Genomic DNA, 22,249 nt, shown 5'->3' on the forward strand with positions numbered 1-22,249 from the left:
ATTAGCCTCTAAGAAAACCGGATATTGAGCATTATAAAAAGGTGGAATGCATCTATTTTCCTAAAACTATTTTATTGAGCTACGGTAATATTTAGGTTGATTTTCTTAACCAAATGAGCATATACTATGTTATTATATTTTGTAGAATATTGTATTTTCTTATTTTTGTCACATTTGCGAAATAGTGTGTTGAAAATAGAAGGTAAAGTCATAATCTAAGATGGAGATCCATATGAAGAAGTTGGTCCCTATAAGGCAAGAGGCTAGGTTAAGTGCTTAAGAATACCTATAAGCTAGAAGACTCTAACCTGTCTATAAAGAGTATGGAAGATGTGGCATGCTTCTTTACAAATATACGTATATATATATATATATATATGGGGCCCTATATCTGTAAGTAATAACCTTGTGGGTGTGAAAGAATTTATGTCCTTTTTTATATGCACTCTTTCTCTAATTATTGATCTGGTCGGCTCCAAGGAAATGCACTTAGAGCATGTTCATTAGTGAGACCCATTAGTGTCTCTTAATTGGGTTGTAATGATTTTTTTATTATTAAAATTATGATAAGAGATTTTGTTAAGAGACAGTTAATTATTGAGGTTTATTGGTGGTATCTTAATTAAGGTTCTTAACAATTTAAAAAGATTAAAATTATTTTTAAACATAAAATTCAAAACAAAGATTAAATTTATTTATTAATTAAAACAAAGTCAAACATAACATTTTAAACATAGATTTTAAAATAGAAACATTAAAACATTAAAACAAATATTACATAAATGAAAGATAATAATTTCAAAGCGGCATCGAATCTCAGTTGTTGTCTTGATCACTTCCGAATTTACGCCATATATGTTCAACCAAATCACCTTTTAGTTGTTCATGCGCTTGTCTATCACGAATTCTCGTTCGAACACCCATCTGGTTGGCGATATTAGTAGGGATATCTGTAGAATAGGTCAGATCAACACGTGAACTTCCGCTCCCTTCTCCTTGTTGGAAACCTGAGACATCAAAATGAGTGTAGTCATCTCGTTCGTCTTCAACAATCATATTATGGAGTATGATGCATGCTCTCATAATCTTCCCAATCTTGACTTTATCCCAACAAAGTGCGGGATTTTTAACAATGGCAAACCGAGCTTGCAAAACTCCGAAAGCCCGCTCGACATCTTTTCGAACAGCTTCTTGACGTTGCGCAAATAAAACTGCTTTCGGCCCTTGTGGAAGTGAAATCGATTGGATAAAAGTTACCAAAGGAAACTGTTTGTTGACTATTAAGTAGTTCAACAAACTTGCTAGTTCCAGTGGAAGGATTAGAATCCATATCACACGGTTAAGAAAGAGAGAAATTAAAGACCAGTGTTTGAACAAAAGAGAAATAAAAGACCAGTGTTTGAAGAAACGTGAGAAAAAGAGAAGAGAATCACACAGTTTATAGAAGAGAAAGATCAGAACCAACCATAACTGAAATGACATATATCTAACAGCATTGAAGAGAAGGATGTAGCATTTATTAACTAAGCCAACCATTATCTTACACTAACCACTCAATTTATTATCTAACCTAACACAAACATGAATTAAATTTTAAACTCAGAGAGCAAAGACAAACGTTTGAATAACAATCACATTTCAAACTATTTTTAAAATCATATTCACACGCACAGAGCAAAGACAAACGTTTATATATCTACAAAGATCAAAGAGAAAGTACCTTTATGTTTTGTCTGACAAAGAGAGAGGTTCTGTGCCCACTTCCCGTCTGTAGATCAACCATGGATCATGCCAGTACCATTCCTCTTGATCCATCCATGTACCCATAAAAACACAGACAAGAAATAAACAATCATTACAAACGATCTCAAACCAGAGTAAAATCGTTAACTACAAGAGTAAAGATATAGGTTTATCCACACAAGATCACACTTTCAATTCAAACTTTAAAACAATTTGAAGAAATTTTTTCATTTTCAAAAAAACCTTTTCAATTAAATATTCAATCCAAACCAACACCGAAACTGTTCAATCCAAAGAACCGAAGTATTTTGACTGAGAATCATACCTCCATTTTTTCATCTCCATGACGGCCTTTCTCTTCTCATGATTCTTCCAAGTCTGTATCTTCACTTCATCGATCTTATACCTAATCAAACAAGTCAGAGATGTATTTACAAAGATTCACGAAGACAAATCTAAGACATGCATACTTGATAGATTGAAACATAAACATATAGGATCTGAACCTTTACCTTTTCCATTCGCCACCGATAGAGAGAGAGGTCCGCGTTTTGCTTGGTCGATGAGAAAGCCTTTGCCATTTCCCTTCGTCGTCGAGACCCACCGAGAGAGCCATCGCTGTTTCGTCGACGAGACCCACCGAGAAGAGAGAATCGCCATTGAAATCGTCATCGCCTTTCGCCAGAGAGAGAGAATACGAAACGCAAGAGAAACAGAAAAAAAAAAAGAAACTCGAAACCCCGACACTTCATTTCTCACACTGTCAAATTGCGACACGTGCCCCAGAAGAGGCGTGTCTTCGAGATGTTAATTAAGGGACGCCTCTTCCTTTTATCACCATTTTTCATTTATTTTAATTCCGGATTTTCCTTTAAACCTCTCTTAAGAGACGCCTATAAACATGCTCTTAGTACTACATAGTGGATATGTTATCATATTATCTGTTCTAAATTAAACGTTTTAATATTAGAAAATGGACCAATTGTATGTTACGATCCACCATGTTAACCATCTCAGCCGAAATCCAAACTTATGCTGGCTAAACAATAATAATCTAGTTTCCGGAAAGAATCATACTTATTACCGACATGAATACACATTGAATCCCAGAAAATTACCGATAGATTACCACGTTTTGGTTAAAATTGTGAGTGTGAATAGGAGATTGACACCTTATATTTACTTAGATACCGTATACATTTTATATACACGTGGGTATAAAATTGCGAGTGTGAATAGGAGATTGACACTTCCAACTTATGCCCCCAATCTAGAGGATTTGGTAGCTATACGCTGTGCTTCATCTCCAGTGCACGTCTCCATAGTCCATACTTTGCTCCATCTTCTAATTTATCCAAAGATCGCTATCACTAATATATACGTAGAAGTTTTCTTGGTTCACCAATAACCTGAGAGATTTTACAGTAGACTAAATATCCTTTAAAAATCAATTATTCTGTCTAATTCCTCTAAGTTTCGAACTACTGTTTAAAATTATACCGGAAACGTGTTCAGTTGAAAAAGACAAATCTATAATTTGTACACATTAAATTTTAAATGCGATAAATCGTTAAATTTATATGTGATTCCGTAATTTAAATGAAAACTCGTTATTTTATATTTTACATAAAATGACGTATCAAATAAAAGTATGACATGCTGTTTAGTATATTAATGTTTTACTGATCTTTATAAGAGTTTACAAGAATATTTTGTCTTTTGTGCAATTGGTTTGCCAAATGACGAAAAATCTATACATAACTAGCGAGACTTTTTTACCAAAAAAAAAATAACTAGCGAAACTTTTCAACCGTATAAACGAACGGGCCACATTATACATACACAAGAGTGGAGATGTCGGCTACATTCGAAATGATTATAGGAGACTTGTGTGATATATCCGCATGAGTTTACCCCACACATTTACTGTTTCTTCCACTCCTCAGTTGCTTTGAGAGTTGAGTTGATACTCTCTTTCTCCTCCTTCTATTAATAAGGACCATTCAAAAATATTTAGAATTGTCATAGGCCTAAGTATAAATGGATTTTAGACCCAAGATTAGGATTTAGGAACTAAGTAAAGACAAACATCGCATGAGAACAAACTCTGTTTTAAGTCGTTTGACTTCTGCTAATAATCATTATCATTTCTTTATAAAATTAGTAACGAAAACGTATACATTGGAATAATATTCAACAAATAGTTGTTTTGATAGATAGATATTTAGAAATAACAACATTATATCATGTTTGGACATGTTGCCTCCCAACAAAAAGCGAAAACAAAACACACTACGTAAAAAGAACAATTTATTTGGATTAATGCACAGAACGTAATGTTTGTTTATGCCTTAAGTGGTCTTCACGAAGGCAGCAAAACTTTCCAATCCTCCACGAATAAGCCTCTCCATAAACGGTTTCATTAACTGGAAAGTTTTAAACATACATAATATATGCTGAGACAAAAATGTTGAGTAAAGAAAAAACACAAGACATCATAGATAACTACATTAATTAACGTATCTAGTTTACGAAATAATCTATCATTCACAACATGGATAAACACTAATAGGCTTACGAATGCAACTGGAGCAAAAGCATGTGGAACCTCAAATGAAAAGTTGATCTGTAAAAGGAGTGAACAAACGAAACTAAAAACAATTTCATTATATGTAATGAAAATGCGAAAAAATAGTGACAAGATACAACTACTAACCTCTACCATGCACGAGGAAGGGCCTCTGTGGAAAAATCGAACACTGCCTCTGTTTTGACAAATACATAAAAAATTTACTTTCCAAAATCAAACTTGTATAAACCAAATTTGAGTTTACCTATTCGCAAAGCCTTCGATAGATCTCCAATGCAGCTTTCGATCCGGGATTGGCTGTTGAGATGATTCAAGACTCAATATAAAATGTTAGATATTCAAATATCAAACAAGAGTAAGATAATCTGTTTGGTTCATGTAAAAAACTTTTACCTCTAAATTTTTTGCGAGAAAATAATATTCAATTTTTTTACCAAAAGACTCGAATTTCACCAAATAACGCGATAAATCTGGACTGCCCTCCACTGCCTAAGAGAAGCAAAAGATTGTTATAACCTGTGAAAGAATGAAATCTTCTAAGACTCTGTTTCAGAGTAAGGCTTACCTCAACGGATGACAAAAACGGCAACCACTTAGGGAACAATTCACCATCCGCGTATAACTTGTAAGCCACGGAAGCTGGTGCATCCACTACCATCTTTACCCTATTTAATCCAAACCAAAGAATTATATTACAGAATCTCTCTAGAAAGTATAATATATTTTAACATTTTTTGTTGTCTTTGAGAAATTTTTACGTGATGTCTTGCCATTGTACATGGAGAAGTCTTTCCTCTTCGAGTCTATCAGCTTCTCTGCTGCGCATAACGGGTCTGAAGGGTTTAGGAGATGAAGAAGAACTTGATGAACCATTGCTAGAGTTTAGGAGTTTCGCAGAGGCAGGTGATGAGGAAGAAGATAACGATGATAACAACATTGACCGAGATGAATAAGTTGCAGACTTTTGGATTCTACTGAAACAAGCAGCTGATTTGGTGGTTGGAGCTGTACCAGACGCTATTGATGACATCTTTTTGGCCTTAGAGAGAAAGAGATTTGGAACTGATCATATGGGGTATTCATAGATTTTTATGAAGAAGGTTTGCTTTTGCCAAAGTACCAAATTAGGAACATGGACTTTTCAGTAATAACCTCAATGTCCTTTAGTGTCTTCTTTAAACTGTTTTCACACTCCACGCAAAGTGTGTTGGCGTGTTTAGACTTTAGACAATCAACTAAAATAGAAAAGAAGAAAACTCTGCTTGCGTGACTTAATTTCTTGTTTGGTTTGTTTTGTTCTTCTTGATGGGTTTCACTCAATCACCGCCAAAATTTCTAGTTGGTTTATTGAATTTCTGATTTTTCTTGGTGACCTAAACCAAAAGTTCTGCTAATAAGAGTTATAAAGATTATTAACTTTAAGAATAAAAAATTCACAGTAAACAATCCCTCCTTAATCATGAGGACAATCATTTATATACCAAGAGATATTCTTAAAGCCCAGAATCAGAAAGACACAGAGATGCATACATACAGATTCCTGCAAATGCAAAAGTGTTGAAATATTTTCAGATGATGAAATGGTTTAGATGTATTTAAGGTTTTGTTCAATAAGTGTGTTTCAGAGCATAAAGCTGACCTTTTCTTTAAGTGGTTTTAGCCAGTGTTGCAAATCTTTCAAGTCCACCTCTAAGCAAGGTTTCTAAAAAGGGCCGGAGCGCCTGAAATTGAAGCCAACAGACAAAACAAAGTTTAAGAAAAAAACAGCAGTCTGTTCACATAGAGAGATTTGGAGGTGAAAACAGTCAGATACTCACCGATGCCACGGGGGTTAAAAGCGCAGGGACTTCATATGATACAGTTAGCTATATAGGATAAGCATGAGAGAATTATTCAAGTAAGCCAAGAGATTATAAATGTGTAGTAAAAGCAAAAAAAAAAATATGGAATGTTATTTACCTCAACGAGGCAAGATGAAGGACCTTTAGGGAAGAACCGAACACTTCCTCTGCATCGGTTAAATACCAAATGTTACTCTCAGATATAAAGAGAGAAATGAAGAAACTTAAACATTTATTAGCTTAGCTCTTGGCTTACTTATTAGGAAGACCTTCAAGAGATCTCCAATGGATTTTCTGATTAGGAGTAGGCTGCAACCAAAAAAAAAAAAGTCAAACACTTTACTTGACAAAACACAAAAGCTGTAAGATCTAAGATCTAAAATGAATAATGGTTTGCCTGAAGATTGCGAGCAAGCCAAGAATACTTGATGTCTTGGCCAAAAGCATTGTACTTGAGTGACCAACGTGATAGATCAGGCTTGTCCTTTAACACCTAAACCACAACACATTCAAAGTAACTAAAAAGCTAAAAGCTAAAAGCAAAAGAAGTTCTTATAGATAGTTTGGGGAAAGAACCTCAACGGATGAAATGAAAGGCATCCACTTGGGGAAAGACTCACGATCCAAGTAGAAGTTATACGCTACTGATACTGGAATATCTACTTCCATCTTCACTCTGAAATTAGATTCATTTCACTTTCAATCTCAACACTACTGTTACTTGAGCCGTTAAAAGGATCGAACTTTCCAACAAAACAGAGCAAAAGAGAGAGACTTTACGTGCAGTCTTGCCACTCCATGGAAACGGATAAGCGTTTGCGAGTGTTGAATCTCGATCTTCGATTGAGAGGGGAGGAGCCATTTAGAGATTTGGGAAGCAACTGAGACAGAGAATAGTTGGGTTTACGAGGACAAGGTAGAGCGAATCTGCGAACGGAGCAGATGGGTAGCTGGAGATTGGGGGTTTTACATGATGCTGACAAGTGATTGATCGTGTTCATGTGTGTTGCTGTTACAGACATTTTGAAGCTTTCTCTGCTTTTGCCTCTTTTGTTTTGTTTTTTTTGATGAACTAAAAAAAAAAGAGTTTAAAAACCTTTCACAACCACACAAATGGCGTCGGAGATTTGCTCTGTTTTAGGACACTATCTTCGTCAGCACAGATTAAACTTTGTATTGAAAACAATAGTTTAAATACCTAGTCAACAAGCGGGGATAGCTCAGTTGGGAGAGCGTCAGACTGAAGATCTGAAGGTCGCGTGTTCGATCCCCACGCTCACCGCAATTAATTTTTTTTATTTTGTTTCCTTTCAGCCCGTTGGACCTTTCTTTTATTTTGAACCTTAGTAAAACAGTTAATTAATAAGGCCCATTAAGACCCAATATGATTGGTTAAAATTTCAAAGTTGAAGCCACAGAGCTTTGTATCACATTCTCTTGTATCACATTCACCGCAATTAATTTTTTTTATTTTGTTTCCTTTCAGCCCGTTGGACCTTTCTTTTATTTTGAACCTTAGTAAAACAGTTAATTAATAAGGCCCATTAAGACCCAATATGATTGGTTAAAATTTCAAAGTTCAAGCCACAGAGCTTTGTATCACATTCTCTTGATTTGAAATACGACAACGTGAAAGTAATCAGTCAGTTAATGCAAATAGCATCTCGCGGGGAATTGGGAATTGCGGGGGCGGCCCCCGCAACCACGTCGGATGTATACATTAATATATTCATTCGGTCTGATTTTCAAGATAGTAGTACAACAAAAATTCTCATGTGTGATGTGTTTGTAATGGTGACGCAAGCAGTGACGGTTCTGTTTGTTCTAGTTCGTTTTGACTGACTTATATTTTTAATTAAATTAAATACGTATATTAAGATCTCTTAAACACTCTCTTTTTTTTTTTGAACACGAAAACACTCTCTTTAATTAGAAGTTTTTCGACATAAATTCTTTTAGTAAACATTTTTCCTACAAAAGAGTTTAACTAAATCTCACGTTTTGCATGAAAATCTCAAAATCTTAATACAGGAAACCACTGTATAGGGTTATGAGATGTTCTTGCACTTAACCACCTCTGCAAGCTGCAACATCTTTATATAGCCTAGGCTTTCAATTGATCTGACATTTGATTTTGTTTTTTAATTGTTGTATCAAACCATTGACATATTATATTTAATTCACAGGTCTTACAAGGGAGCAGTCAGCATTAAGTTAACTTCTTCTTTTGGACGCATACAAGTAAACTTATATGACATCGGTTTGGTTACAAAGCTTTGAACATTATTATAATTTATTCTACAATATGGACTCACCATGCCATGTGTTCCTTATTATAGAAGACAACATAGACGGACGAATGATTATAATCACTCACTAATTTGTATTATTTCGGTGCTCCAATATAAATACTAATAATGTAACAGTGGAGTATATTAAAAAGCTTTAGCGGCCAAGAAAATATGTCTTATCTCTCAAGGATGTTTTACTGCAATATATAAAGTTGACTTGTTGCTTTGTTGCCAAGGAATTATAATTAGTCAAAGGTCCTTTAGAGTGAACATTCTCTCCATCTCCGTTTGTTTAAATTATCTGCGTGGTTGTACCATTTGACACATAATGACACTGTTTTAATAATCGGACGTGATTATTCAAGATGCAATTGGCTCCTTGATAAGAGTATTTGATCATGATTTCTTTGGTTTTAGAAGAATATGCGTTGGTTTGATACAGACTAGATGTGATTTCACGTAGCTCTTAAATGATATTATAATTTAGTTTGACAGCTATTTTTAAAAAAAAATTAACAACAAATTTTGTTCGCTAAATAAACATTTTATGTGGTTACTGTTTTTATTTTCTCTTAACATAATCTTTTACATATTATCTCACGAGGTACGGCATTTTTTGTGTGTGCATAATATGATACTTTTAAGATTATCATGTTTGTTGTTGGGAAAAAGGAAAACCAACCACAAATTCTGTCTGGTAGTGGTAAGTTTTAATCCTATCTAACATTTCTTATAATAGTCAGTCAATGCTCGTGTCCAAAACATTAGTTGATCATTAGGTTTTTACTTTTTATACAATAACCTAAATTGACGTTCAATAAATTCTGTATTAAAACTCTTATAGTTTTTCTTTTTGAATTTACAGAATAATTTTATTTCATATACAGTATATATATGTGTGTTCTTGAGAGGCAAAACAATATTTCTTGGGAGCAGGAAAAAAGAAAGAATTTTTTTTTGGAATATAAACTTCAAAATGTATAATGATGATGCTTTTTGACTGATCCATAACAATAGTTTATTCCCATTTCCCCTTGCTCCTCAAGCAATTTTCACAAAACCCAAAAATAAGAATTGCATATAAAAAGGCAAGAAAGGCTCTTAATTTCTGCAGATACAAGTTGGATGGAATCTACAAAGTTTGAATATAATATAAGAACTAAACAAAGTTTATAACAAGTTCACAGTTTCGTCTTCTCACGTCTTATTCCCTCCAAGTTCCAAAACCTTCCGCTTTTCGCATCTTCAGGTCTGTTCTCTTTTAAGTTTTAACTTCTTTCCTTTTCAGTTTCTGAATGGTTTTTTATTGATCACCGATTTTTCGGGTAATCTAAAGCATGTGACTCTTTTCCACTAACAGACTCGGTTTCATTGGTGATAGTTTCTGGGAACTCTTTAGTAAGATTTTTTTAAAAAAGGACAAATCTTTTCTTTTTCCACAAGTTGGTTTTTAGATTTATATTATCAAACTTTTTTTCATAATATACCGTTGATCTCTCTCGATCTGGGTCTTATCAGATTTATAACTTTTAGAAATATTTATTTTCTCTGCCAGAGCCGGAGATGAACGGCGGCGAAGCCAGAGAAGGCGCCTCTGTTTCACACGAACCTTCAACTTCTAAAACTCCCAGAGAAGGAGAAAAAGAAGATACTAAGAAGGAAAAAAACGATGAAAAGACGAAGACAGTTCCGTTCTACAAGCTATTTGCATTTGCTGATTCCATTGATGTGTTCTTGATGATCTGTGGCTCTGTTGGAGCTATGGGGAACGGTGTTTGTTTACCTCTCATGACATTGTTGTTTGGTGATCTCATAGATTCATTTGGTCAAAACCAGAACAACAAAGACATTGTTGACGTCATCTCAAAAGTAAGTAGTCTTGAGAACACAAATAACCTTTTTAACTCTTTAGTTATGTGTTCACGACTTAATACATGAGTGTTACTAATAATGTCATTCTCTTACAGGTTTGTCTTAAATTTGTATACCTTGGACTTGGAACCCTAGGAGCAGCCTTTCTTCGTAAGTCATAATCCGTTTTCTAGCTTAAAAATTCTGATTGTTTTTTTTTTGTTTCTTCGTTGCTTTTTACACAAGTTTTTATTTTGTTGTTGTTGTTGCAGAGGTGGCTTCTTGGATGATCACGGGAGAGAGACAAGCAGCGAGGATAAGGAGTATGTATCTGAAAACAATTCTCAGACAAGACATTGGATTCTTCGATGTGGAAACAAACACAGGAGAGGTTGTTGGTAGAATGTCTGGAGATACTGTTCTTATACAAGACGCCATGGGTGAGAAGGTAATACCACAATAAATAAAACTTTGAAGCTTAAAATAATGACTATTATTTTTCTTTTTAACAAAGAGATTATATTTTCTTGAATCTTGCAGGTTGGGAAGTTTATTCAGCTGGTATCTACATTCGTCGGTGGATTTGCATTAGCTTTTGTTAAAGGATGGCTATTAACATTGGTTATGTTAACTTCAATTCCTCTTCTGGCTATGGCTGGTGCAGCCATGGCGATTATAATCACTAGAGCTTCTTCCCGTGGACAGGCCGCTTATGCCAAAGCAGCAACTGTTGTTGAACAGACAATCGGGTCTATCCGCACGGTAATAATATTCTACTAACATAGTTACATAAACTTACAAGACACTACTGAGATCTGTTTCTAAAAATTATTCTTTCTTTTGTTCTAAAGGTTGCTTCTTTCACGGGAGAGAAACAGGCCATAAACAGCTACAAGAAGTACATAACTTCGGCCTATAATCAAAGCATTAAACAAGGCTTCTCTACTGGTTTGGGACTCGGAGTAATGTTCATGGTGTTCTTTAGCAGCTATGCTTTGGCCATTTGGTTTGGAGGGAAGATGATTGTTGAAAAAGGGTATACTGGTGGTGCTGTGATCAACGTGATCATCATTGTGGTCGCTGGTTCAATGTAAGTAAAATGCCGAGATGGTCATTTACAGTAGATACATCCTCTGTATTTAAAAGATTGTTGTTATAAAATTTGCATACACATTAGTAAAACTTAAATACGTATTTTATCTATAGAAAATTTAAACACACAGTTAATCTATTAATTTTTAGTTTTGTTTTTAAGTTTTTTGCTTCCTATTAAATTGCAACACTTATACTTTTAGATTTTAATTTATGTTTTACTTTAAAATCAAAATGTATTTAATTAAGTTTAAACAACTAATCTTTTAAATACAAAAACTAAAACATATTGGATAGTGTATATGAAGGAAGTGTAAGATACTATCTTTTTTTACTTACCTTTGTGTGATTCCTAACAGTTATGTTCTGTTTTTTTGTTTGTTTTCCTATAGGTCGCTAGGACAAACATCTCCATGTCTAACCGCGTTTGCAGCGGGTCAAGCTGCAGCGTACAAGATGTTCGAGACGATTAAAAGAAAGCCTCTGATAGATGCTTACGACGTAAACGGAAAGGTACTCGAAGACATCCGTGGAGACATCGAACTCAAAGACGTGCATTTCAGCTACCCGGCGAGGCCAGACGAGGACATTTTCAACGGCTTCTCCCTGTTCATCCCCAGCGGCGCGACGGCAGCGTTAGTAGGAGAAAGCGGAAGCGGAAAATCAACCGTGATCAGCTTGATCGAGAGGTTCTACGATCCGAAATCCGGAGAAGTACTAATCGACGGCGTAAACCTCAAGGAGTTTCAGCTGAAATGGATCCGAAGCAAGATCGGTTTGGTTAGCCAAGAACCGGTTCTGTTCTCGTCCAGCATCAGGGAGAATATAGCCTACGGGAAAGACAACGCGACGGTCGAAGAGATCAAAGCCGCCACGGAGCTAGCCAATGCTGCCAAGTTTATAGATAAGTTGCCTCAGGGGTTGGACACGATGGTGGGAGAGCACGGGACGCAGCTCTCGGGAGGGCAGAAACAGAGGATAGCCATCGCGAGAGCCATTCTCAAAGACCCGAGGATCCTTCTCCTCGACGAAGCGACGAGCGCTCTCGACGCGGAATCCGAGAGAGTGGTGCAAGAGGCTTTGGATAGAGTGATGGTTAACCGGACTACGGTTATCGTCGCGCATCGGTTAAGCACGGTCCGAAATGCGGATATGATTGCGGTTATCCACCGCGGGAAAATGGTGGAGAAAGGTTCACATTCCGAGCTGTTGAGAGATCCTGAAGGAGCTTATTCGCAGCTGATTCGTTTACAAGAGATTAACAAAGGACACGATGCGAAAACATCGCCCGGATCGTCTTTCCGGGCTTCGAATCTTAAGAAGTCAATGGAAGGAGGATCGGTTATGAGCGGCGGGACGTCCTCCGTTGGGAATAGTAGCCGTCACCACTCTCTGAATGTTCTTGGTTTAGCTGCTGGATTAGACCTTGGTGGAGGTGGCGTGAGCCAGAGGGTAGGTCAAGAGGAAACTAGTCAAGAACCGGTTCCGAAAGTATCTTTAACCAGGATCGCGGCTTTGAATAAAACCGAGATCCCGGTTCTGCTTCTAGGGACCGTTGCAGCAGCAATCAACGGCGCGATTTTCCCGCTTTTCGGGATTTTGATTTCTCGAGTCATCGAAGCGTTTTTCAAACCGGCCGACCAGCTCAAGAAAGATTCGAGATTCTGGGCGATTATATTCGTAGCTCTTGGAGTGACTTCGCTGATCGTCTCACCGGTTCAGACCTATTTGTTCTCAGTAGCTGGAGGGAAGCTGATTCGACGGATTCGATCAATGTGTTTTGAGAAGGCCGTTCACATGGAGGTCGGGTGGTTCGACGAGCCACAGAACTCGAGCGGTACGATGGGCGCGAGGCTTTCGGCCGACGCAGCTTTGATCAGGGCTTTGGTTGGGGACGCGTTGTCTCTAGCGGTTCAAAACGCTGCTTCCGCTGCGTCTGGATTGATCATAGCGTTCACCGCGAGCTGGGAGCTGGCGTTTATAATATTAGTGATGCTTCCTCTTATTGGTATCAATGGTTATATTCAAGTCAAGTTCATGAAGGGATTCACCGCCGACGCTAAGGTTGGTAACCATCCTCTCTTTTTTTTTTCGTTTTCTTGTCAGTCAAGGAACTTATTTTGGCTTTGGAGAATTTTGCAGACAAAGTACGAGGATGCGAGTCAGGTGGCCAACGATGCAGTGGGGAGTATAAGAACAGTGGCGTCTTTCTGCGCAGAGGAGAAAGTGATGCAGATGTATAAGAAGCAATGCGAAGGTCCGATAAAAGATGGGATAAAGCAAGGTTTCATCAGTGGATTAGGGTTTGGAGTCTCCTTCTTCATTCTGTTTTCTGTCTACGCCACAAGCTTCTACGCTGGTGCTAGGTTGGTTGAAGCTGGCAGGACTACTTTCAATAATGTTTTCCAGGTAAAGTAGTTGCCCTAAATTAATTTCCATGTTTGAAAAATCTCTGTGACCTAAGGATGGATCTTGATTTAAATCTTTTGCAGGTGTTCTTTGCGTTAACGATGGCAGCTATTGGGATCTCTCAGTCGAGTACTTTCGCTCCTGATTCTAGTAAAGCTAAGGTTGCTGCTGCGTCCATCTTTGGAATCATCGATAGAAAATCGAAGATAGATTCGAGTGATGAGTCAGGGACGGTGCTGGAGAACGTTAAGGGAGATATTGAGCTTCGTCACATAAGCTTTACTTATCCAGCAAGACCAGACATTCAGATCTTTCGTGATCTTTGCTTAACCATTCGTGCAGGAAAGGTAATATCACTCAAACTTTCTCGTTAGCCATTTTTAATATCACTCGAGTTTTATGAAAAGTTTCTTGTCTCTTCTCTTTTTTTTTTTTCAGACCGTTGCTTTGGTTGGAGAGAGTGGGTCAGGGAAATCTACGGTGATCTCGCTGTTACAAAGATTCTACGATCCGGATTCGGGTAACATAACTCTAGACGGAGTTGAGCTCAAGAGTCTGCAGTTGAAATGGTTGAGACAACAAATGGGACTGGTGGGACAAGAGCCTGTCTTGTTCAACGACACCATCCGAGCCAACATTGCTTATGGCAAAGGAAGCGAAGAGGCAGCGAGCGAGTCTGAGATCATAGCAGCTGCTGAGCTCGCCAACGCACACAAATTCATCTCTAGCATTCAACAGGTAAGAGAAAAAGTTTTGTTTTGTTTTGTTTATTCTGCTTTTTAAAAGTTTACTTACGAGACACGCAATACACTTGTTTAGGGCTACGACACGGTGGTAGGAGAAAGAGGGATTCAGCTATCAGGAGGACAGAAACAGCGTGTGGCTATCGCACGAGCCATAGTGAAAGAGCCGAAGATATTGCTTTTGGACGAAGCGACGAGCGCTCTTGATGCGGAATCAGAGCGTGTGGTTCAAGACGCGCTTGACCGAGTGATGGTGAACCGGACCACGGTCGTTGTGGCTCACCGGTTATCGACTATTAAAAACGCTGACGTGATCGCTGTGGTGAAGAACGGTGTGATAGCTGAGAAAGGCACTCACGAGAAGCTGATCAAAATCGAGGGTGGGGTTTATGCGTTGCTTGTGCAGCTTCACATGACCGCTTCTAACTGATGTATATCAGTGTGAGAGTCAAACCTAGTCTATGTACTAAATGAAAGTTTTGTTTTGTTTTCCATAAAAATATCATCAAAACCCCATAACCAATAACCGAACTATACAATGAGTGATTAAACTATCTGAACCGATCAGGCCGAACCGAATCGAACCAAATTTGGTTATGGTCTTGATTTCGTTTAGTTCAGTAGGGTTTTGAAAATGGTTTGGTTTTAATTTTTTTAAAAAAATACAAATAACTAAAAATACCCAAAAAAATTGAAAATAATTGAACTTAACCGAAAATGTCCAATATTTTAAGAAAATTATACCGAAATCTATTTGAAATAAAAAATGGGTTAGTTCGGAAGATTAAAAATTGAACCAATCCTTTGGGCTCACTTCGGTAGAATTGTGGCTGGACCGAATAAACCGAAACCGAAAATACCTGATCCTCCGAATAAACCGAAGTATCTGAAATCGCAGGGGTAGATTAAACCATGAATAAACCAACCGAACTATACATTCTCCAAACCGGAAACTGACCCGCTCCATTGGGTTTTAGCCCGACCCGATACGAAAACAGATAATAATCAATCAGAGCCTCTCTACTGAAGTAAGATTAGTCACTCTTCGCAAGCCAAAAAAAAAAACCCCAAATTGCGGAAGGATAAGCCTCGCCGGCGACGAAATCAGGGTTTCATCGAACAAGAAGATGGCTCACGCTTGCGTCTACACATCGGCTTCTTCACTCAGGTTTACAGCCGGATTCGTCTCCGCGAGTCCCAACGCCTCCTCTTTCGATTCTCAGAAGCTTTCCCTCCCTTTCGAGCCTCTTCGTTCAAGGTAGTAGTGTTTCTCCTTCGCGAAATCTTAGGGTTAATTTAGGGATTTGAAGGAACTGTACGGATTTGATTTGCAGAAAGACGAAGAAGTTAGTTAGCGTCAGAAAGAATTGGAAGAGCTCGTCTCCGAAGGCTGTGTACTCCGGCAATCTCTGGACGCCGGAGACTCCTTCGCCTCAAGGAGTTTGGTCCATCAGGTGAAGCTTTTGAGCTCGACGATTTTTTGTTCTTGAGCTGTGATTGTTTTTTTGATGGTTGAATCTGGAACTATGTTTGTTACTTGGCAGAGATGATTTACAAGTCCCTTCTTCGCCGTATTTTCCTGCGTACGCTCAAGGACAAGGACCACCTCCTATGGTGCAAGAGCGTTTCCAGAGTATCATAAGCCAGCTCTTCCAATATGCAAGACTCATAAGACTCTCTTTTGTTTTTAAGATTATCAAAGTTTCAAGCTTTGATGAATTGGTTTCTTTTTTTTTCCTCAGAGGATTATTCGTTGTGGTGGTGCTGTGGACGATGATATGGCCAACATAATCGTAGCTCAGCTTCTTTACCTTGATGCTGTTGATCCTACTAAGGTCGTAAAACTCAAATTTATCTCTTGTTCCTTCTTCTTTACTTCTGATTGTGTTTATTTACGTTGGACAGGATATTGTCATGTATGTGAACTCTCCTGGTGGATCAGTTACAGCTGGTAATAATAACTCTTTGTTAGCTTCTACTTGTTTCAGATATCGTTCCTCTTATGTACTTTTTGGGGTTTCATTGTTACTGAGTCTTGTCTCTCTCACTTTCCTCAGGCATGGCTATATTCGATACTATGAGGCATATCCGACCTGATGTCTCCACTGTCTGTGTCGGTCTAGCTGCTAGGTAAAACTTTCTCCATCCTTTAACTCTCATTATGCGTTTATGTTTTAGGGTCTTTGGTAAATTGATAGTTTGTTCAATGTGATTAGCTGATCTTTATGTTGAATGCATGACCAAAAGCATTTATGGAAATATTTTTTTGTGTGTGTGGATAATGTGAGTTTGCATGGATTGTAATACCCTCCTTTCTTCTGTGTATACGATTTTATTTAATGTACAGTATGGGAGCCTTTCTGCTTAGTGCTGGAACCAAAGGTAGGCTCATAATCCTCTCACTCATAGTAAAAGCTTTGGTTTAGCTCTGTTCTTCTCAATTTCCCGGTGCGAGCTTAGCTTTATTTGTCATATTTGTAGGGAAAAGATACAGTCTGCCAAACTCAAGGATAATGATCCATCAGCCGCTTGGTGGAGCTCAAGGTGGCCAAACCGATATCGACATTCAGGTCATTTCATTAAACAACATCTTCTTATATTTGTTTTCCAGTCTTTGTCTTAAGTGTTTTGAAGGGACTAGATTGAGTTCAATATTCAGTTTGATTTTTTAAACCTAACCTGGCAAGTTCATGATCTGAAAACAGGCAAATGAAATGCTGCATCACAAGGCAAACCTAAACGGTTACCTCGCTTACCAGACTGGTCAAAGCCTAGAGAAGATAAACCAGGACACAGACCGTGATTTCTTCATGAGTGCTAAAGAAGCAAAAGATTACGGGCTTATCGATGGTGTTATCATGAACCCTCTTAAGGCCCTTCAGCCACTTGCAGCAGCTTGATCGCCTGAAGGTAATGTTTCAGCTTGTCACTTACATTTTGGTGGGCCTTTTCTGAACTTAGAATGAAAACAAATCAGTAGCTGATACATACATGAACAAGTAAAGTTTTCTTTCTCTGCTGTTTGATTGAATAACAATGACATTGTAATGTTTTGATCCTTTGTAATCGAATTATTGGCCATTGTTATTTCTTCGTATCAGTATTCTAGTTTCATGCTTATACTGATGATATTCGCTGTGCCTAAGAAGTTACCGCCTATGTTTTTACCTTTTAACCGTTTTTTTGTCGGCTGCTTCTGGTAGCTTTCTTTGTGTGTTCTCACTTCTCACCTTGATATTTGTTAATTTTAGACTAATGGATAGAACTTGCAAGATTTTACCAACTTGAGCATTTTTTATTTGACTTTTATTTCGAAACTGAAAGTTACAACTCCACTACTCTTAATGATGTCAATTTTCAACAAAAGGATTTATAACTAACTTTCTATTGAGTTATTACCTGTCATTCAAGATCTTGAATTTATCTTCTATTTTAAAAGAAAAATCATGAAATACTAATATAATGTTTAATCTGGATATAGTATTGTATACACGTATTTTCGGTCGAGTTTTCTTAAAATAGATGTGAAGCAAGTTTGTCCATGTAATGGTCGAACACTAAGATATGTTAGGGTCCGTCGGATGCATATTGGTCAAAGTCCACTGGCACATTATTTTCAATATATAAATATTACCAACTTGTAGTAACCACCAGGTCCACCACGCTTAACGCGAGCCTTAGTTTAAAGTATTAACATTGTCCTCATTAATATTATTTTTCAAAATAAATTAAAACCAACAAGAATATCCATCGGCCGGCTAACATATATGAAAATTGTGGGTTGTTTTCATAGGAGAAAAAAGAAAAGAAAAACTGGACATTTTAAAATATTAGATCAAAAAGAGGAATTGAGAAAGGAACCTTTGAAGTTAGACGTCCATAAACGTGGTTGCCAAACACACTTTCCAAGAGATATATGTTATATATATCAAGTTTCTTCTCATCCAAGCGACAGTGTCTTTCATTTTCTTCCTCAGTGTTTCATTTCTTTACGATTAAGATGGAAGGCGAAGTAGCACAGAAGAACACAAGAGACAGCTGGTCACTGCTTCGACCATTTCAGATGATATCCATTAGTCTTCTTAGCCTCCTCGTCCCTCTATCCTTCCTCTTCCTTTCGCGTCTCTCTCTCTCCTCAGTTCCCGTCACCGTCCCCCGCGTATCCTCCTTTCTCCATCAAGCCGATGTCGGAGTCTTATACACAATCTTATCTCTCATGATCGTCTCCACTTTAGTCAACAACCTCTCAGGAAAACCAGAATGCTCTCTTTTGCATTCCCATCTCTACGTCTGCTGGATCGTTCTCTTCCTCGTCCAAGCTTGTGTCGCCTTCGGAATCGAAGGAATCATGAGCACCACCACGCCAACAAATGCAGACGAAAACTTATTTCTTGCGTCACAAGAAAGGTGGGTCTTGGTTAGGGTTATGTTCTTTTTAGGGCTACACCAAGTGATGCTGATGTGGTTTAGAGTTGTGGTTAAGCCGGTGGTCGACGACACCGTTTTTGGGGTTTACGTTGAGGAGGAAAGATGGTCGGAGAGAGCGGTCGTGGCGGTGACTTTTGGTCTAATGTGGTGGTGGAGGCTTAGAGACGAGGTAGAAAGTTTGGTGGTAGTTGCAGAGGTTAAACGTAAGCTTCTGGCTAGTTTGGATGCTTTTGACTTTTTGAACTGGTGGATGTATTACATATGTGTTGTGATTGGTATGGTGAAGATCTTCAAAGGTGTTTCGTATTTTGTGAATATGTTCATTTTGACCATTAAGAGGTCGAGGAAAGGATGTGAATCTTGTGTTGTTGTTGATGTTGATCATGTGTAAGACATTCGACACTTTTTAGTGTCAATTGAAGTTTTTTTTTAAACTCAAAAAACTCATTCAGTTGTTTTTTTATCATTCTGATTTCTGACGGACTTGACTAGAATGTCAACAAATAGTAGAATACTAGGATAAAACATGCTTCTTGCGCATGGTGAATTTATTTATATATTATAGATAATTTATTTATATATTTAATCATTTTATTTATATATATATATATACAATATTTTTTGTTGTTATTATATAATTTTTTTTCGATAGACCAGATCAGTTTTCATTAAAAATTGTGGAACTAAACTATAATTAATATATCATGGGTTAATCGGATTAGACATTAAATAAATTATAACACAAAAACCTTATCTTTTTCTACCGAACATATTTTTGAAAAAAGTGAACAATAATGTTTCCACAGTGAATTATTTTGACATTTATCTTCCATATGGTTTTGAAAGGTTTCAGATCAACCGTTGAATTGATACATGTCATTTTAATGCTTTTAGTCGTATGCTTAAGGAAAACTTATTTTTTTGTAATTTAAATTGTTTTAAAAAATTCAAAATATAACATATAAGAAAAAATATAACATATAAGAAAAATATAACATCTAAGGTTTCCTCTTTTTTTTTGTAATTTAAATTCGTTTTAAAATTTTTAAAATATAACATATAAGATTTTCTCATTTTTTAAATTTAAAATCATTTAAAAAAATTCAAAATATAACATATAAGAAAAAATTTAACTTTTTTTATTATATGATTAATGTGATTGTTTAATTTTTTTAATAATACAAAATTAAACAAAAACGAAGAAAGATGCAAAAATTATTATCAAATATTTATTATTCATAGTCATTAATTGTCATATATTTGTTAATCATATTAGGTAATTCTGTAGCTTTTATTTAAGGAAAGAATACACATTTCTTACATTTTGAGTCAATATAATGTTCTCTAGTAATTGGATTTGGACCGACATTTTCTTTTAATTGATTCCTAAGTTGTTACGTAAGCTAAATTGACGCCCTAATTGACATATAAATATGTTCTCTTTTTTAACGTACAGGAGATTGTTGATATTAACGATAAATGGGTGTTCACATTGTTATTTTGTTAACACGATCACCGTAGGCCCATAATTTAACCCAGATCCGATATCCGAAGTCAGTGTTTTGAAAATTCTGACTAAACACTGGTACTAAAAATGATTTGAATTCGAAATATTCGAATCTTGTAGGCTCATAATAAGAAAATGAAACAGAGATGGAAGAATTGCAATAGCGAAATATAACTGTGTATACTTTTTGAACACATTTTACTTTCATTATCATTCAACAATTTTAGGTACAATGATTAGAGAGAATTATACACCGTTTTTGATAATGAGCATAAACTACAATAAACATAGAAATTAAACTGGATAGATCTTCAAAAACTGACATCGGATTGCTTAAATGCGTCGATAAAGCCTTCACGACTAAGTCGGACAGCTAGGAAATAGTCACATGGTGTGGTTCTGTGACGTTGCAAACCAGCTCTCACCTACGATAAAAAAAACTAAGGAAATTTCAACGATATCTTCTGATTCCGTGTAGACTGCTACATAAGATGATAAATTGGTGAAGAAGACAAAACCAAAACTCAGCAACAAAACCGAGGGATCATCTCTTTTCATAGAAAGGAGAAAAGGTGACAAGTTATTCTTCTCAGGGAAGAGGATGATGTAGACATAAATGATCCCGGTGAGACCACATGTAAATTCTTCAAAAAAATAAAATATGACATGATGCTCAAATTAAAGGTTCTCGTGAACCTACCGAAAATTCTTAAATTTTTTGCACAATCCATAACCATGAACTTGAGATTTGGTAGGCCAATATGTGGGTTTACAGAATCAGAAACCTTAGAGGCCTAGGCCAACATATTTAGCACTCTCGGTTTTGAGAGCAAACAACGCTTGATCGATAGATATGACAGATTCGAGTTTTTTCTGGAGTCAAAAGGGTTATCGCATGAGAGCCGCATGAGAGTCATGCAGCAAGGGAAAGTGGTAATATATTATATATCCTCACTGGAGTCGGCAAGATTCACAGCAGGATATGTTAGAAGTGAAGGAGACACACCACTAACACATCTAGAGAGGAGGATTTTCTGGAATGGAGATGATTGTTTCGATTTGAGAGTGTTCATCCTTTTTACTATGAACTTCCAGACGTAAACGATGGTTCAAGCGTGGAACCCCACAAACAACACTCATCTGGTCACTAAGAGGGGAGAACTTACAGTGAGAAAAAATAGAGTTCCAGTGAAAATTTTTGGTTAGAAGCCTCTGCAAGACATTGAGGAGGACATAGCTCACAAATATGAGCGAGGAACCTGTAGAAGCCGGAAAACCGGACCGATGTAAACGATATAATAAAAGCGAAGTTAAGGAAATAGACGAATATATAAAAACGAATACGAGGACGATAAGAAACCGTATTCGCAAATAGACATGGAGGCGAGATATGATCTCTTTCCTTAACTCAAAATATTCGCTCCGTTAGTGAGACGGGACTGTACGAATATAGAGTCCCAGGATACAACCATGGCAGACGAATCACGCCTCACTCTTGATCGCCCTATCGAACTATAAACTCTACGAAACACTCTCGCAATATAGACTTACGCAGAGGGATTTTTTGCTGTTGGATTTCGATCAGGAAAAAAAATTCTGAAATGAAGGAAGAGGAGAGACGATATTTTAAAGAGTCGGAGAAGACCCACTTCCCGCAACAGCTGCTGCACGTGGGCGAGAATCTCGCGGAGATCGAGGGAAGTTGAGTTCCGAAACTTCTTCCTCAAGACTCTGTCTTATCTCGTTTTAAATTT

At 37.0% G+C, this 22,249-nt stretch overlaps 5 protein-coding genes and 1 non-coding gene across 6 annotated transcripts; 4 read left to right on the forward strand and 2 right to left on the reverse strand.

Annotated features, from left to right (window-relative positions):
* Positions 1-3,875: 3,875 nt before the first annotated feature.
* On the reverse strand, positions 3,876-5,514 carry BNAC05G01260D (uncharacterized 17.2 kDa protein in melC2-rnhH intergenic region). Its single transcript, XM_013842723.3, has 7 exons — positions 5,092-5,514; positions 4,899-4,998; positions 4,727-4,822; positions 4,578-4,630; positions 4,460-4,508; positions 4,322-4,369; positions 3,876-4,169 (listed from the first exon to the last, which is right to left on the reverse strand). The coding sequence occupies exons 1-7, from the start codon at positions 5,361-5,363 to the stop codon at positions 4,095-4,097; spliced, it is 693 nt and encodes a 230-aa protein (XP_013698177.2). The 5' UTR covers positions 5,364-5,514; the 3' UTR covers positions 3,876-4,094.
* Positions 5,515-5,727: 213 nt separating this feature from the next.
* LOC106402079 lies at positions 5,728-7,313 on the reverse strand. The gene is made up of 8 exons (XM_013842724.3): positions 6,955-7,313; positions 6,751-6,850; positions 6,572-6,667; positions 6,431-6,483; positions 6,293-6,341; positions 6,151-6,198; positions 5,973-6,054; positions 5,728-5,873 (listed from the first exon to the last, which is right to left on the reverse strand). The coding sequence occupies exons 1-7, from the start codon at positions 7,194-7,196 to the stop codon at positions 5,980-5,982; spliced, it is 663 nt and encodes a 220-aa protein (XP_013698178.1). The 5' UTR covers positions 7,197-7,313; the 3' UTR covers positions 5,728-5,873; positions 5,973-5,979.
* Positions 7,314-7,383: 70 nt separating this feature from the next.
* On the forward strand, positions 7,384-7,458 carry TRNAF-GAA. The gene has a single exon. It is a non-coding gene; the product is annotated as a tRNA-Phe (tRNA).
* A 1,948-nt stretch (positions 7,459-9,406) lies between these two features.
* On the forward strand, positions 9,407-15,094 carry LOC106398037 (ABC transporter B family member 11-like). The gene is made up of 11 exons (XM_048757661.1): positions 9,407-9,714; positions 10,021-10,334; positions 10,433-10,487; positions 10,589-10,764; positions 10,857-11,078; positions 11,168-11,406; positions 11,801-13,472; positions 13,551-13,817; positions 13,901-14,164; positions 14,256-14,555; positions 14,637-15,094. Exons 2-11 carry the CDS (start codon positions 10,029-10,031, stop codon positions 14,988-14,990), a joined length of 3,855 nt encoding a protein of 1,284 aa, XP_048613618.1. The 5' UTR covers positions 9,407-9,714; positions 10,021-10,028; the 3' UTR covers positions 14,991-15,094.
* A 466-nt stretch (positions 15,095-15,560) lies between these two features.
* On the forward strand, positions 15,561-17,647 carry LOC106401510 (ATP-dependent Clp protease proteolytic subunit 5, chloroplastic). The gene is made up of 9 exons (XM_013842043.3): positions 15,561-15,818; positions 15,895-16,014; positions 16,105-16,219; positions 16,303-16,395; positions 16,466-16,511; positions 16,618-16,690; positions 16,908-16,942; positions 17,042-17,130; positions 17,266-17,647. The coding sequence occupies exons 1-9, from the start codon at positions 15,688-15,690 to the stop codon at positions 17,458-17,460; spliced, it is 897 nt and encodes a 298-aa protein (XP_013697497.1). The 5' UTR covers positions 15,561-15,687; the 3' UTR covers positions 17,461-17,647.
* A 217-nt stretch (positions 17,648-17,864) lies between these two features.
* BNAC05G01300D lies at positions 17,865-19,875 on the forward strand. Its single transcript, XM_013838637.3, has one exon. It carries the CDS (start codon positions 18,477-18,479, stop codon positions 19,377-19,379), a length of 903 nt encoding a protein of 300 aa, XP_013694091.2. The 5' UTR covers positions 17,865-18,476; the 3' UTR covers positions 19,380-19,875.
* The last annotated feature ends 2,374 nt before the right edge of the window (positions 19,876-22,249 follow it).

Source organism: Brassica napus, chromosome C5 (genome assembly GCF_020379485.1).
Source record: "Brassica napus cultivar Da-Ae chromosome C5, Da-Ae, whole genome shotgun sequence".
NCBI lineage: Eukaryota > Viridiplantae > Streptophyta > Magnoliopsida > Brassicales > Brassicaceae > Brassica > Brassica napus.

Excerpts from the sequence above, each read along its gene's own strand:
- LOC106398037 (XM_048757661.1), top strand. The coding sequence starts at position 10,029 with ATGAACGGCGGCGAAGCCAGAGAAGGCGCCTCTGTTTCACACGAACCT. Across the intron at positions 10,488-10,588 it reads CCTAGGAGCAGCCTTTCTTC|AGGTGGCTTCTTGGATGATC; the intron begins GTAAGTCATAAT and ends TTGTTGTTGCAG. Across the intron at positions 14,165-14,255 it reads TAACCATTCGTGCAGGAAAG|ACCGTTGCTTTGGTTGGAGA; the intron begins GTAATATCACTC and ends TTTTTTTTTCAG.
- BNAC05G01260D (XM_013842723.3), bottom strand. The coding sequence starts at position 5,363 with ATGTCATCAATAGCGTCTGGTACAGCTCCAACCACCAAATCAGCTGCT. Across the intron at positions 4,999-5,091 it reads GTACAATGGCAAGACATCAC|GGTAAAGATGGTAGTGGATG; the intron begins GTAAAAATTTCT and ends TGGATTAAATAG. Across the intron at positions 4,370-4,459 it reads CTTCCTCGTGCATGGTAGAG|ATCAACTTTTCATTTGAGGT; the intron begins GTTAGTAGTTGT and ends CTCCTTTTACAG.
- LOC106401510 (XM_013842043.3), top strand. The coding sequence starts at position 15,688 with ATGGCTCACGCTTGCGTCTACACATCGGCTTCTTCACTCAGGTTTACA. Across the intron at positions 16,691-16,907 it reads TGTGTCGGTCTAGCTGCTAG|TATGGGAGCCTTTCTGCTTA; the intron begins GTAAAACTTTCT and ends TTTAATGTACAG. Across the intron at positions 17,131-17,265 it reads AAACCGATATCGACATTCAG|GCAAATGAAATGCTGCATCA; the intron begins GTCATTTCATTA and ends ATCTGAAAACAG.
- BNAC05G01300D (XM_013838637.3), top strand. The coding sequence starts at position 18,477 with ATGTTATATATATCAAGTTTCTTCTCATCCAAGCGACAGTGTCTTTCA.
- LOC106402079 (XM_013842724.3), bottom strand. The coding sequence starts at position 7,196 with ATGTCTGTAACAGCAACACACATGAACACGATCAATCACTTGTCAGCA. Across the intron at positions 6,851-6,954 it reads ATGGAGTGGCAAGACTGCAC|AGTGAAGATGGAAGTAGATA; the intron begins GTAAAGTCTCTC and ends ATCTAATTTCAG. Across the intron at positions 6,342-6,430 it reads CTTGAAGGTCTTCCTAATAA|AGGAAGTGTTCGGTTCTTCC; the intron begins GTAAGCCAAGAG and ends TAACCGATGCAG.